This window comes from Micropterus salmoides, unplaced genomic scaffold (assembly GCF_014851395.1).
Source record: "Micropterus salmoides isolate LMB-PRFRI ecotype aquatic unplaced genomic scaffold, ASM1485139v1 Ms_hic_scaffold_11, whole genome shotgun sequence".
Taxonomy (NCBI): Eukaryota; Metazoa; Chordata; class Actinopteri; order Centrarchiformes; family Centrarchidae; genus Micropterus; species Micropterus salmoides.
In genome coordinates, this window is record NW_024040152.1 from 31,771,510 (window position 1) to 31,784,271 (window position 12,762).

Below are 12,762 nucleotides of genomic sequence, written 5' to 3' on the forward strand. Positions count from 1 at the left end.
AATTATTTTAAAAAGTGTCTGTGAATAAAATAATTTCGGGCGGAAGTACGTCATGCAAGCTGCGTGGTTTCAGTTATAGCGTCAATAGCAACCAGCATAGCAACTAAATGCAAGAAAAACTAAATGTAATGTACATTAACTGAACTAAGAATGTGAAAATAAAATTTAAGCAGTCAATTGGAGGAAGAAGAGAAGAACCTACTGTACTGTTATGTAAGAAGAACCTACTGTATTGGAGGTGGCACACTGTCTGGTGGATTATGACTGTAAAACTATTCTGTCATTTATTAAGTAAATTACGGCTACTTTTCTTTTTATTTAATTTATGTGTGCTGTGAATAGGTGCTATGACAATGGTTGAAAACATGGCTATAACTCATTATGAGAAAGGTGTATTGTAGAGTCAATACACATGTATGTTCCCTTTTAGTTTTACAAACTTATAGTTGATTCAGAGGATTCAAGATTCCATACTTTATTGTCATTTCAACTCAGTTGAAGGGGATTTGGTTTGGTGAGCTCACTAAAAAGAAAACAAAGCTCTCACACATAACCACATTTGTACATTACAATAAATAAGTAATATCACAATATGGTAAACACACAATTTTGTACTCATATACTAGTGGCAATATGTGCTTAAATATAGTACCTAAGCTTTAAAATAGATCAGACCTATTAAAACAACACGTCTTTGTGAACTTTGTAAATACAGGCCCTGTCCTGTCATACCAGTGATTACATTCCTAGTTATCATGGTCATCCTCAGTGTCATCCTCATTATCACCATCATCATTGTATACTAGTGTCTGTATGCTTGACATGGGGAGGGCCTGACACAAGTAGGAGTTGTCTACAGGAACAATGTCTGGTACATGTGGGTGAAACATCACAGTGGCTTGATATCGTTTTCTTTCCAGCTGATGGAGACGTTGGGTGAGCGCAGCTTTTGCACCAGGCTGATCTGTGTCTTTGATGGCAGAGCACAGAAAGGCATGCTGCTGATGGAGGTGTTCAATTACAGTTCTCATTTCCTGATAAAGCATGCGCTTTTCCTCAGCTGCCCGAGTCTTCATATGTAAGGCATCAATCCCTCGCCTTTTTAGAGTCCTCGAAACATTATCTTCTTCAATCTGAAAGATAAGATAAATAAAAAACGCTATACCATGTTACCAGGTGGTTTCAAAAATGATGGGCAGGTAGTTGTGGTTGGTGAGCGGTTGTCAGATTGTTTCTTGAGTGACTGCTGTGTGGTTACTAGGGTTAGGTAATTATACTTACAGTGTCATCAAAGCAGAAGTAGACTTGCCAAGAGGGATCACATGCTTCCTGAAAATCAATTATTGTAGGGAAGATGCTCATCTGTGGTGGCCACTGAATGCAGTTGTATTCTTTTATTGCCTGTCTCAGTCTCTTGTTGGAGCTGGCAATCTGCTTGGAAAGTCTAATGGCAATGCCCTGCCCATCTGTAGCAAAGATAGGAAACACGCATGCAGATAAATTCATTTATTAGTGTGTGTTATGGTCCTTTTCAAAGTTGAACTTAATATCTTAATGTAGCCCATCTACGTATCCACAGCACTTTACCTGGATATTTTCTTTTCAGATGGAGGAGGACTGTTCTCTCCCTTGATTCGGTTCTAGCTTTGAAGATTAGTTGTCCTCTGAGCTCACAGTCAACATCTTTAAGGGTAGACTGGAAGTCTGAGTCAGATTCTTGCCATCTTCTCCCAATCCGGTGTTTTTTCTCTATGTTCAGCAGAGAGTCCTCAATTCTACAATGGTCAGAAAAGAAATATTATTAATAGTTATTTACACACTTGCTCAGAGAACAGTGACAGATTACTGCTTACTCTGTTTCACACTCCATGTACGACTCACGAGTCCCAGATCTATACATAAAAATAAAAAACACAGCACAAAAATTCATTAGGTACCAAGCAGAAAGCATTTCTGTGGTTCACCCCAGACCAAAGAGTGCATACGTTATTAGGGAGGCCTTGGTGATAATTGATTACTAATCACAACATATTCAATTACTGCAGTATTATAGCAACTCTTAATTTATAACCATTGTAACGGTTTCCTTCAAAGCTATGCTGTTACTGTAATCACACCTACTTCCATGCTGAAGCACATCAGCAGGGCACTGAAAGACAGCTGTAATTACCATATAGTTTTACATAAACACATTAAACTCTTACTTGAACTTGTAGAACTGAATCAGCTGGATGATGTAGTCCCTTTTCCATTTACAGACAGTGTCTGGAGAACAGATAAAGACATTACTACTGCTCTAATACATTGTTTCATTTCATGTAACTTCACATAGCTTGCAGGATTGTATTTCATTACTGTACACGGAAAGGTAAGTATAACATATTTGCAATACTCTTTGCTAATAATTTGCATGACCTTCATACAGTGTTCAAGACATTCACCCATTCACTTCAGTTGCTTACTTATTGGTCTCTGTTTCTGATGGGCTAGCTCCATCTCTCTTTTCTTCCATTTCTCCATGTCTCCCTCAGAAACCAACACTAGACAACAAAAATAACAGAAAACAAGACATCAATACTACATACTCCATGCAAAATGCGCTTGTAAACAGAATCTAAAATTCTCCGGTTTACAACTATTGTTTCCTGCTTCTTATGTGCATTGTTTACCTGGTGCGTCTCTGATGACAGATGAGATGTCTTCTTGAGCGAGAATTGATATTTTCTCTGCTCTGTCTAGTCTTTGCAGGAGCTGCATCTCTGCAAACACAGTTTAATTTACTTATGCTGACCAATTTGTGAGTGATCAGCTTCACTCCAGAAAATATAAAATGTATAAACAGTGAACCACCAGCACAGAATTTTGACAGGTTATGCTGCTGTGGACAAACCTAGGTCAGTTGATTTCCTCCGTCCATAATGCAAAAGGGCATCAGTCAACAGATCGAGGCGGTGAGATGGAGTCATCTCCTTTGTGACTCTGGCAAATCTTCGGAGAAAAGACCACAGCCTTTCCATTCCTTCCCCGTCTGTGAGTCCAAACCCATCGAGCCGCCTAGTGCTGTACTTGATCTGTGATTAAAGCAAAGTGGTAGAATAGATGCTGACACTGAGCATGATCGTACTTCAGTGTAAACTGCTTATAGTGATCACGGTTACAGTGATCAACCACTTATATGGATTCAAAAGCTTGGGACAGAATCATTGCTGTAGAAATGCTGTGTAAATAATTTGTTTATAGTAATCAAGTAGTCCGCTTAGTGTGTTTCATATTGTGTGTTGCTGTGCAAATGTGATGTTTTCCTCTACTCACACTGCTGTGGTCTATGGAGTTATTTTGCCCTCCTGTTCCTGCTCTGCTGTTTTTTTGGGACTTTTATGGTACATAATGATTGTCCTGGCTCTCTCACAGCAGCAGCTAGGCCTACTGCATGTTACTTGAGTGGAGTGTAATGCTTTCACCTTGACCATTCAGACAGGGCTTGGATCAGGAGAGGGCCTAGGTGTAGCTTATTTTATTTTATCTTTAAAGGAACCCTCCACCGTTTTTTCATATTAAACAATGTAATTTCCTTAACTAAGACGAGTTGATACATACCTCTCTCGTCTCAGTGCGTACGCTCAATCGCGCGGCGATACTTTGAGTCCAGTTCATTCATTAGGATCCAAACAGAGATGAAGTTAGAAACGACCAAACACCTCCACGTTTTCCCTATTTAAATATAGTTACACGAGTAGTTACACGACCAAGTATGGTGAGACAAAATAAAACGTGGCGTGGTGTTTTTTGTCGCTTTTAACTTCATCTCTGTTTGGATCCTAATGAATGAACTGGACACTCAAAGTATCGCCGCGCACCAGAGCAATTGAGCGCACGCACTGAGATGAGAGAGGTATGTATGTATCCACTTTTCCTTTAAGTCAGAAAAAATAGTGAAGCTGTTCATGTTATTACTTTATATGCATGTAATAATTATACAAATTAGATAGTAATCTGCATAAAACATAAAAACAAATTTGGTTATAACAATCATCCGCTTATAGTGATTTGGCCCAGACAGATGTGAGATAAGCGGTTTCCACTGTATTGTCCAACAGTGCATCTCTGAAACAAGTTTAGACAAACACCAGTTGGGAAAAATGCCAGATTAAAGATTACTTTTAGGCACATCTACTTAATTTCAGCTGTGCAGTTTATAGACAGGAAAATTGAGGGCAAACAGGGAGTGAATGATGTGTGACACAGGTCCTGATGTCTCTATAAAGCCAATAATTACCTGGCAGGGCAGTTTGTGTCCATAAACATGAAATGCTGGTATGGCCAAGGAGATGTTGTGTGGTATGCCCTCTCCTGATTTCTGATTGAACACAGTATAGCATAATTTTAAGTAAATGTGTCAAGGTCTTTTCTCAAAACAACAATTCAGTTTTACACAAAAAAGTACTTACATGCAAATGTGAGGCAACAACACAGGCAATGTCATAGACTACTCGCAGGTGTATGTTCTTGTCCTCACATCTTCGAAGTAGCTCATCGATGACATACAGGGGATAGGCTAATCTATTTCAACACAAATTTGAATAAGGACACTTTATACTGAGGAAAAGTAAAAATGAATTATACATTCTCCAGCATAGTGAAGATTATAGAATGGTGGTAAAGTTCAAATTTTGTAATGTTTTGGAATATACATTCCATAAGGTTCATATTTGGTGACTGGAAAAATTTGCATTAAAATATGGCTTATTATATGAATAGGTAGAATCAAACAGGGGAATTATCATTCTGGAACACAGGGTCAATAGTCAGAGATGTCATTACTGTGGCATTTACTTACCGTTCTCCTTGGCTCATGTTGACAAACATTAGGGGCATTTCATGACGACAAGAGGCTCCAAACACTCCTGTAACATCAAGTTTATTTGCTTGTTTTTGTGACCTCAGCACGTTGCCAGCCTTGAAGTTACTGCAGTCCTAAAGATTTAAGGAAAACATAGATTTATGGGAGGAATAATGATTAATTAAATATTTCATTAATATTTCATGGACTCAGTCCATGAAATTCTACAACTAAGACTAACCTCGTGAGGCTTTGAGCTGTCAAGATGTGATAGCAGGTATTCCTCTACATCCTTTTCATTAACAAACATGCGGGTTCCGTGTAATGGCTCAACCGCACTTGTACCTGAGCTGTGCTTCCTCACAAGGCCAAAGTTGGCATCCAATGTAACAATCATATCCCCATCCGCCTGGAAAACAAACACTTACAGTAATCCTGTATCTGCATCAGGTTTATACATTTATACGAATACAATTTTATTATATTTTTATACTTACAAAAATTGGTACTTTCCTGTTATCCGGACCCCATGATGGCCTACCCCTAACCCCGCCCCTAAACCTACCCGTCACTGGGGTTAAGACCAATCAGGGACGATGGCCTACCCCTAACCCCGCCCCTAAACCTACCCGTCACTAGGGTTAAGACCAATCAGGGATGACTATACGGACTATACGGGACTAATGCTGCATTCCAGGCAACCTGTAACCCGTGTTTTTCCAACCTTATACCCGTGAAAGTGTACTGGAACGGCAGTCAAACCCGTGAACTCGTACTAGATCGATGTACTACCAGTTACGAGTTGGAAAAATACGGGTTACAGGTTGCCTGGAACGCGGCATTAAAGAAACACGTGGGGTCCGGATAACAGGAAAGTACCCAAAAATTAACTAAGTTTTCAGATATCAATTCAATGCCATTAGGTCATCGAAAATGCAATCAGGTTAATCGAACAAGAACCACGCTGGAGCTAGAACCAACCTTTGGGCATGCTGGGCATATGGTCCCATCATCTAATTGTGGGCAAATATCTACCAAACTTCTTTGTCGGAAGTGGTGATGCCTAAAATGGGATATGGATTCTCCCACCAGGGCTCTGTAGAGTGTGTTAACCTAGGGTATAAGCAGCAGTCAGTGAAAACATTACTGTTTCCTATACTTACATCTGGTGATGGTGGTTCACTCAGAAGTTGTTATTTTGATAGAAAACTTTTAAGAATACTTTTGCATGCAAATGTACAATACTATATGGTTACATACTTTAAGTTGTGATAATTAATAATGCAGTACAATCAAGGAAGAATGTGTAATTTTCACAACCATATGGAATCGGTCTTCCATGAAAGTACAGTAATGGCGCTTTTCCACTACACACAGGACAATGGAGGAAAATCGAGTGTGTGCTGTTTTTGGATGTTTTTATTTTTGCTGTTTTTTATTCAGGAAACTCCCGTCTGGCACGTGCAATAATGACGCAGTGAATGGTGACGATTCTCTCTGACCAATCAGCAGTCTGCCACGTCACATTTTAGTATCACCTCAGCTCGCTTAGAACCTCGCCGGAGGTGGTACGAAAAAAAGTACCCGAAAGCAGGTACAGGTACAACTTTGACACAGTGGAAAACCAAACAAAGCCGAGCCGAGTCGAGTCGAGCTGAGGCGAGCTGGTACTGTGTAGTGGAAAAGCGCCATAACTGAAATTTTCACTTCACAGGCAAGACTTTAAACTGACCTCTGCAAGTGTGAGGTTGTTTTTCCAGCGCAGGGTGTTGCAAAAACCCTCAACAGAAACCTGACACTCCAGTGACAGACAAACAAAAAGCTCTAGCAGAGGTATGGAGAAGGCTGTGTGGGGCTTGTCGGCTGTTGCCGGCCAGAGACCATACCTGAGCAAAGTACAGGTTTCTGGTTCACATGCACACATATTGACTGTGACGGTGCAGAGCCGTCCTGCCAAATAAAAAGAGGGAAATATATATATTAGAAAAAACATAAACAAGTACTACTATAGAGACTACCATATCAGCATAGACTAAATCACTTGAGTGTGTCACCTATAACACCATAAATCAGCAAACAACTTTTTTTTAACAAAATTGTATCAGAAATTTGATTAATTCCTTATAGGAAATCATTACTACACATGTATAGGACCGAATTCCTTAACCTGTCAAGAAAATTAAATACATTAAGATTCTGTATCATGTAAAATGACAAACCTGTGCTGACAATGACCTTCATGTCCTTTGTGTACACAGCATGGGTGCTATGGCCTTCAGGTAAATATAGGAATAACCCCAGGGAGGATGGCTCATAGTAGACATTCTGTAAGAAAGATTGATAGCTCTAACAATCTTTTTAAAACTACAAACTTGTGACACTAACGGTTGATAATACATAATGCTAGAACAATTTGAAGTATCTAATAAATCTGTTGAAATTACTGTAAGTTTGTTGCCTGTGTGTATGACTGCATGGTATTGTTCTTACATTCCACTTATCAGAAAGATGCAGTGAATTTCTGTGAGTCCTCTTCAGACAACCCTCACAAAACACTGCAGTGCTGCTGCACTCAATGCACCTGTAATCAGCATGTTCTAGACAGACAACACACTGGGTAGCGATTGGTGCTGAACATTCAAATGACACCTTAAGCATGTCATCCTTGACTGCATCCCAGGCATGTAGCTCTCTCTTCTTTGCCTTACTGTATGCACTCTCAGAACAAGAACTACAGCTCGGTGCCACATCATCGGGTTCAGCCTGTTGAGATGTAATAGTCGGGTCGGTCTGTTTGGAGTTGGGCTGGGGAAGACCTTGACTAAGGTAAGAAACCTTTGCAGGGCCAACGATACACCTCCTCACCACCTTAATCTTCACGCTCCTGGAACGTGTGGTCTTAATTGTTTTTCCCATATCTGAAATCAAAATATTTGGCAATTATTACATAAAGCAAAGTGCAACCTGTACTTCTTATCACAGCCTAAAAGACAGAAACACATCAGTGAACATGGGATGCAGACAAGGGATATGTATTTGGTGCCATAGATATGTCAATAAAAGTAAGGTTAGGCCTATGGCTTCACTGAAGCGTTAACGAGCATACAATATTATGCAATAAGCCTTACAGTGTGGAAAAAGTAATTTTTACAGGCTAACTTTGCGTTTAACTAGAAACTAAATTTCCCCATTAGCTTCATACGTAAAAACATACTTATTAGCAACGTTAATGCTCAAATAAAGCAAGTAAGTAACGTAATGTTGGGCTAATAACGTAACGTAATAGGGCCTAACGTTAGCCTATATAACGTTAGCCAAAATAATCGCAATACGCTTATCTCATGTCAACACTCATGTCACGCAACATTAAAACACATTTTATGTATTGTTTTCCCTTATTGACTAATTAATTTCGGTTTAAATGCTCGGTTTTATCATTTAAATGTTCTTACCTGAAAATATCAAGCGCGAAATATTGCGACGTCGCTGCGTCATTCAGTAGACCTCCGATTACCGGCGAGCTGGATTCCTCTGGTATTGGATCTGGAGTCTTCTCTTGTATTTGTCGGTGATTAACCATGTGGATGGATGATAACAGCCTTCTGAGCCTACCAGTAGGCGCAGCAGGCCCCTGCTGGCCCTTATATATGAGCTGATAACCACTGATAACGCCCATTCAATCGAGTGATAACATTCGAAACGGGTGGAACTTGTGGGTGTTACTAATCTTTATTAATAAAAAGGGAAACACAAAATTCAGGTGATGATTCCAAATATAACAGACTATAATGCAGTAAAGCTCTCAGGCACTCTGTGTTGCTTTTAGATATATGCTATCTTTTCTCCTGTCCTGTCATTTTACAACACAAGGCTGCTGTATAATGAAACAAAAGCTTGTAGTCCCTTCATGCTGCACACACAGAACTTGAATACACATTAAATGTACATTAAAATATTTTCTCATGTCTTTGTCTTTGTTTGGGGAAGTAACCTATGGCTGTGGAAAGAATTTTTGTTTCGTTTATCCACCTCCTCCTCCCAACCAGTAGTACCTACAGTCGGTTCTGAAGGGGCCAAGTCAGCAGAGCAACATCGCAGGCTTATGCACAGCAGAGTATAGAGCAGGTAGACTTAAAAGATAGTATTAATTCTCATAAATGATGACGTTGTTCTCATAAAATTACGACTTTTATTCTGGGCCTGTCAGAGAACACAGATATGTGCAGAAATTTTCTGAAACACGCGAGCTAAAGTGCAGGAGTTTTGGTTATCAAATGGCAAGTTTGAAATATGTTTTAATGATAATAAAACATTTATTTATCATGTAAATATATGTACAACGTTTTGTTATTTATAAAAGACAGTAATAAAGTGTGTCTAACTTGATCCCATTTAATGGTTGACCATAGACTTTGCATGGGCCCCCCCTAGGCCTTGGGCCGGGGTCATCTGTACCCTTTGACCCCCTGTGACAGCGGGCCTGAGAGCATACCACGTGCCTCTTTTCCGAGCATTTTGTTTGTTGCTGTTTGATGTGTTGTAGGAATATTTGTTTCGCCTCGTGATAGAGTAGATTACAAGATATCAATGTCCAAAGAAATTCCATTTCGGCATTTCCTTTATTTTTCCATGTTGTCCACATTGTCCGAGTGGCACCCGCAGAAGCCAACAGCAAAGCAGCAGCTTTATTTTTTTTTTTTAATAAAGCTTTATTTATTTATTTTCTTTAATAAAGCTGCCCAAAATAACAACGCAATTCTCTTTCCCAAGCTGCAGCTTATAAACCGTGTTGGTGTTTAGAAGTAGGCTAATAAATAGTGGGATGTTTTGAAATGTTTTTTTGAATGAAAATAAATCACAAATTTTAGAACTTGAACTTCTTCACTGCATTTGCAGGAATATTTTAATGGGCTACTTTAAAAAATAAACTCATCAAGGTGCCTAGTCTGATGCAATAGACAGTCCATTTTTACTCTGATAGCCATCTTGATCTTTCATCATGAGGACACACAGGGGCTGTGATCCTGCACAACAAAACATCCCCACGCTACCATGGATACTAGTGGTGAAATCCCTGGTATGGATCCCTTTCACACGGTCCGGATTGATTACAAAGTTTATGATGATTTATCCTGTTTGACCTCTCAAAATATCCTTTATTCTGGAAATGTCAGAGAACCCAGCTAGATTCTGAATGTGCAGAACTTTGAACATGTGCAGAAAACCTGCTGAAACACAGGAGCTATTAAAGTCCAGGAGTTTCTAACTGAATTAAAATGATTTTATTTATTATTGATGAGGTAAAATGGTGCCACATGCACATTTAAAGAGTTTACCTCAATCAGTCACGTCTGCGTGTGTGTTGATTCAGCAGTGATGATATTAAAAGTTGATCTACAGGAGAAACATATCTGAAAGCTGAGAGCTGCTCTGCATTATGTTCTGTTACAGTTTTAGATTTTAAATTGTTTTATTATACCTTTATTAAACCAGAAAATGAGTAAAGGCCATCTTCTATTATCTCTCCAGACTCTGTCAGGCTGCTGGACGGGACTAGTCTGTGCTCAGGCAGACTGGAGGTGAAGTCTAACCAGTCTAACCAGTCTAACCAGTGGTGGTCCTCAGTGTGTGAAGCTGACTTTGACCAGCAGGATGCAGAGGTGGTCTGTAGGGAGCTCGGCTGTGGGGCTCCTTCAGTCCTCCAGGGGGCGCTCTATGGAGAAGTGGAGGCTCCGATGTGGACCAAAGAGTTCCAGTGTGGAGGCCATGAGTCTGCTCTCCTGGACTGTAGAAGCTCAGGCTCAGCTAGAAACACCTGCTCACCTGGAAAAGCTGTTGGGCTCACCTGCTCAGGTAGAAGAGGAGCTGCAGCTTTGATTTGGTTCATTTCTGTTCTGATGAAACTCACTTTATTGTTTTACTGATGACTCTCTGGTTTCTGTTCAGAGCCTGATGATGTCAGGTTGGTGGGAGGAGCCAGTCGCTGTGCAGGAACACTGGAGCTGAAACATCAGGGAGAATGGAGACCAGTGAGTTACTATTTCTCTGTCTCTGACTGGACCCTGAAGACAGCAGCTGTTGTCTGTAGAGAGCTGGACTGTGGCTCTGCTGTTTCTGTAGGAGAGAGAAAGGAGTCCTCAGACAGACCTGTGTGGAGGATCAGGTCTGACTGTGTTCTGTCTGGATCTGCTCTGAGGGAGTGTGCAACATCAGGTTCCTCTCCCTCCATCCTGGATCTCACCTGCTCAGGTAAGCCCCTCAGTGACATCTTCTATGACATCATCTCTGACAGTAATGTACCCAGGTTGACACACACTCAGCAGCTAGAATGGCGAGAAGGGTCTGGCTGCGGACTGTAGCTTAGGGGGCGTGGCGTGAGCAAGGGGGCGAGGGCCGTGGCGTGAGTGGAAAACCACACTACAGGCCGATCCAACTTTGATGTAATGTCCTTAAAACAAGTCAAAATGAGGCTCAGTAGTGTGTGTGGCCTCCACGTGCCTGTATGACCTCCCTACAACGCCTGGGCATGCTCCTGATGAGGTGGCGGATGGTCTCCTGAGGGATCTCCTCCCAGACCTGGACTAAAGCATCCGCCAACTCCTGGACAGTCTGTGGTGCAACGTGGCGTTGGTGGATGGAGCGAGACATGATGTCCCAGATGTGCTCAGTTGGATTCAGGTCTGGGGAACGGGCGGCCCTGTCCATAGCATCAATGCCTTCCTCTTGCAGGAACTGCTGACACACTCCAGCCACATGAGGTCTAGCATTGTGTTGCATTAGGAGGAACCCAGGGCCAACCGCACCAGCATATGGTCTCACAAGGGGTCTGAGGATCTCATCTCGGTACCTAATGGCAGTCAGGCTACCTCTGGCGAACACATGGAGGGCTGTGTGGCCCCCCAAAGAAATGCCACCCCACACCATTACTGACCCACCGCCAAACCGGTCATGCTGGAGGATGTTGCAGGCAGCAGAACGTTCTCCACAGCGTCTCCAGACTCTGTCACGTCTGTCACATGTGCTCAGTGTGAAACCTGCTTTTATCTGTGAAGAGCACAGGGCGCCAGTGGCAAATTTGCCAATCTTGGTGTTCTCTGGTAAATTCCACACATCCTGCACGGTGTTGGGCTGTAAGCACAACCCCCACCTGTGGACGTCGGGCCCTCATACCCCCCTCATGGAGTCTGTTTCCGACCGTTTGAGCAGACACATGCACATTTGTGGCCTTCTGGAGGTCATTTTGCAGGGCTCTGGCAGTGCTCCTCCTGCTCCTCCTTGCACAAAGGCGGAGGTAGCGGTCCTGCTGCTGGGTTGTTGCCCTCCTACGGCCTCCTCCACGTCTCCTGATGTACTGGCCTGTCTCCTGGTAGCGCCTCCATGCTCTGGACACTACGCTGACAGACACAGCAAACCTTCTTGCCACAGCTCGCATTGATGTGCCATCCTGGATGAGCTGCACTACCTGAGCCACTTGTGTGGGTTGTAGACTCCGTCTCATGCTACCACTAGAGTGAAAGCACCGCCAGCATTCAAAAGTGACCAAAACATCAGCCAGGAAGCATAGAGAGAAGTGGTCAGTGGTCAACACCTGCAGAACCACTGCTTTATTGGGGGTGTCTTGCTAATTGCCTATAATTTCCACCTGTTGTCTATTCCATTTGCACAACAGCATGTGAAATTGATTGTCAATCAGTGTTGCTTCCTAAGTGGACAGTTTGATTTCACAGGAGTGTGATTGACTTGGAGTTACATTGTGTTGTTTAAGTGTTCCCTTTATTTTTTTGAGCAGTGTACATGTCTGCTGCTTCAGGAGGCCCCGGGGCCAACCACCAACCAGCCTGAAAGCACTCCTCCTTCAGCTTGACGGCTTTCTTAGCCACTGGTTTCCACCAGCAGGGTCTTTGGTTGCCTCCATAACAGGC

The 12,762-nt window shown here is 42.0% G+C and overlaps 1 protein-coding gene across 1 annotated transcript; it reads right to left on the bottom strand.

The window, feature by feature from the left end:
• Nucleotides 1-462: 462 nt before the first annotated feature.
• Nucleotides 463-7,756, bottom strand: LOC119898352. Its single transcript, XM_038712562.1, has 15 exons — nucleotides 7,331-7,756; nucleotides 7,060-7,165; nucleotides 6,573-6,790; nucleotides 5,822-5,953; nucleotides 5,082-5,249; nucleotides 4,838-4,974; nucleotides 4,449-4,560; nucleotides 2,891-3,071; nucleotides 2,670-2,759; nucleotides 2,463-2,540; nucleotides 2,205-2,265; nucleotides 1,854-1,892; nucleotides 1,588-1,775; nucleotides 1,282-1,466; nucleotides 463-1,133 (listed from the first exon to the last, which is right to left on the bottom strand). Exons 1-15 carry the CDS (start codon nucleotides 7,754-7,756, stop codon nucleotides 747-749), a joined length of 2,508 nt encoding a protein of 835 aa, XP_038568490.1. The 3' UTR covers nucleotides 463-746.
• Nucleotides 7,757-12,762: the final 5,006 nt, after the last annotated feature.

Bases quoted from the DNA above. Each gene is read 5' to 3' on its own strand.
- LOC119898352 (XM_038712562.1), bottom strand. From the start codon at position 7,756: ATGGGAAAAACAATTAAGACCACACGTTCCAGGAGCGTGAAGATTAAG. The intron at 3,072-4,448 runs GTAAGTACTTTT...CTTTAATCACAG, and splicing joins TTGTTGCCTCACATTTGCAT to ATCAAGTACAGCACTAGGCG. The intron at 1,467-1,587 runs GTAAAGTGCTGT...TCTTTGCTACAG, and splicing joins TCTGAAAAGAAAATATCCAG to ATGGGCAGGGCATTGCCATT.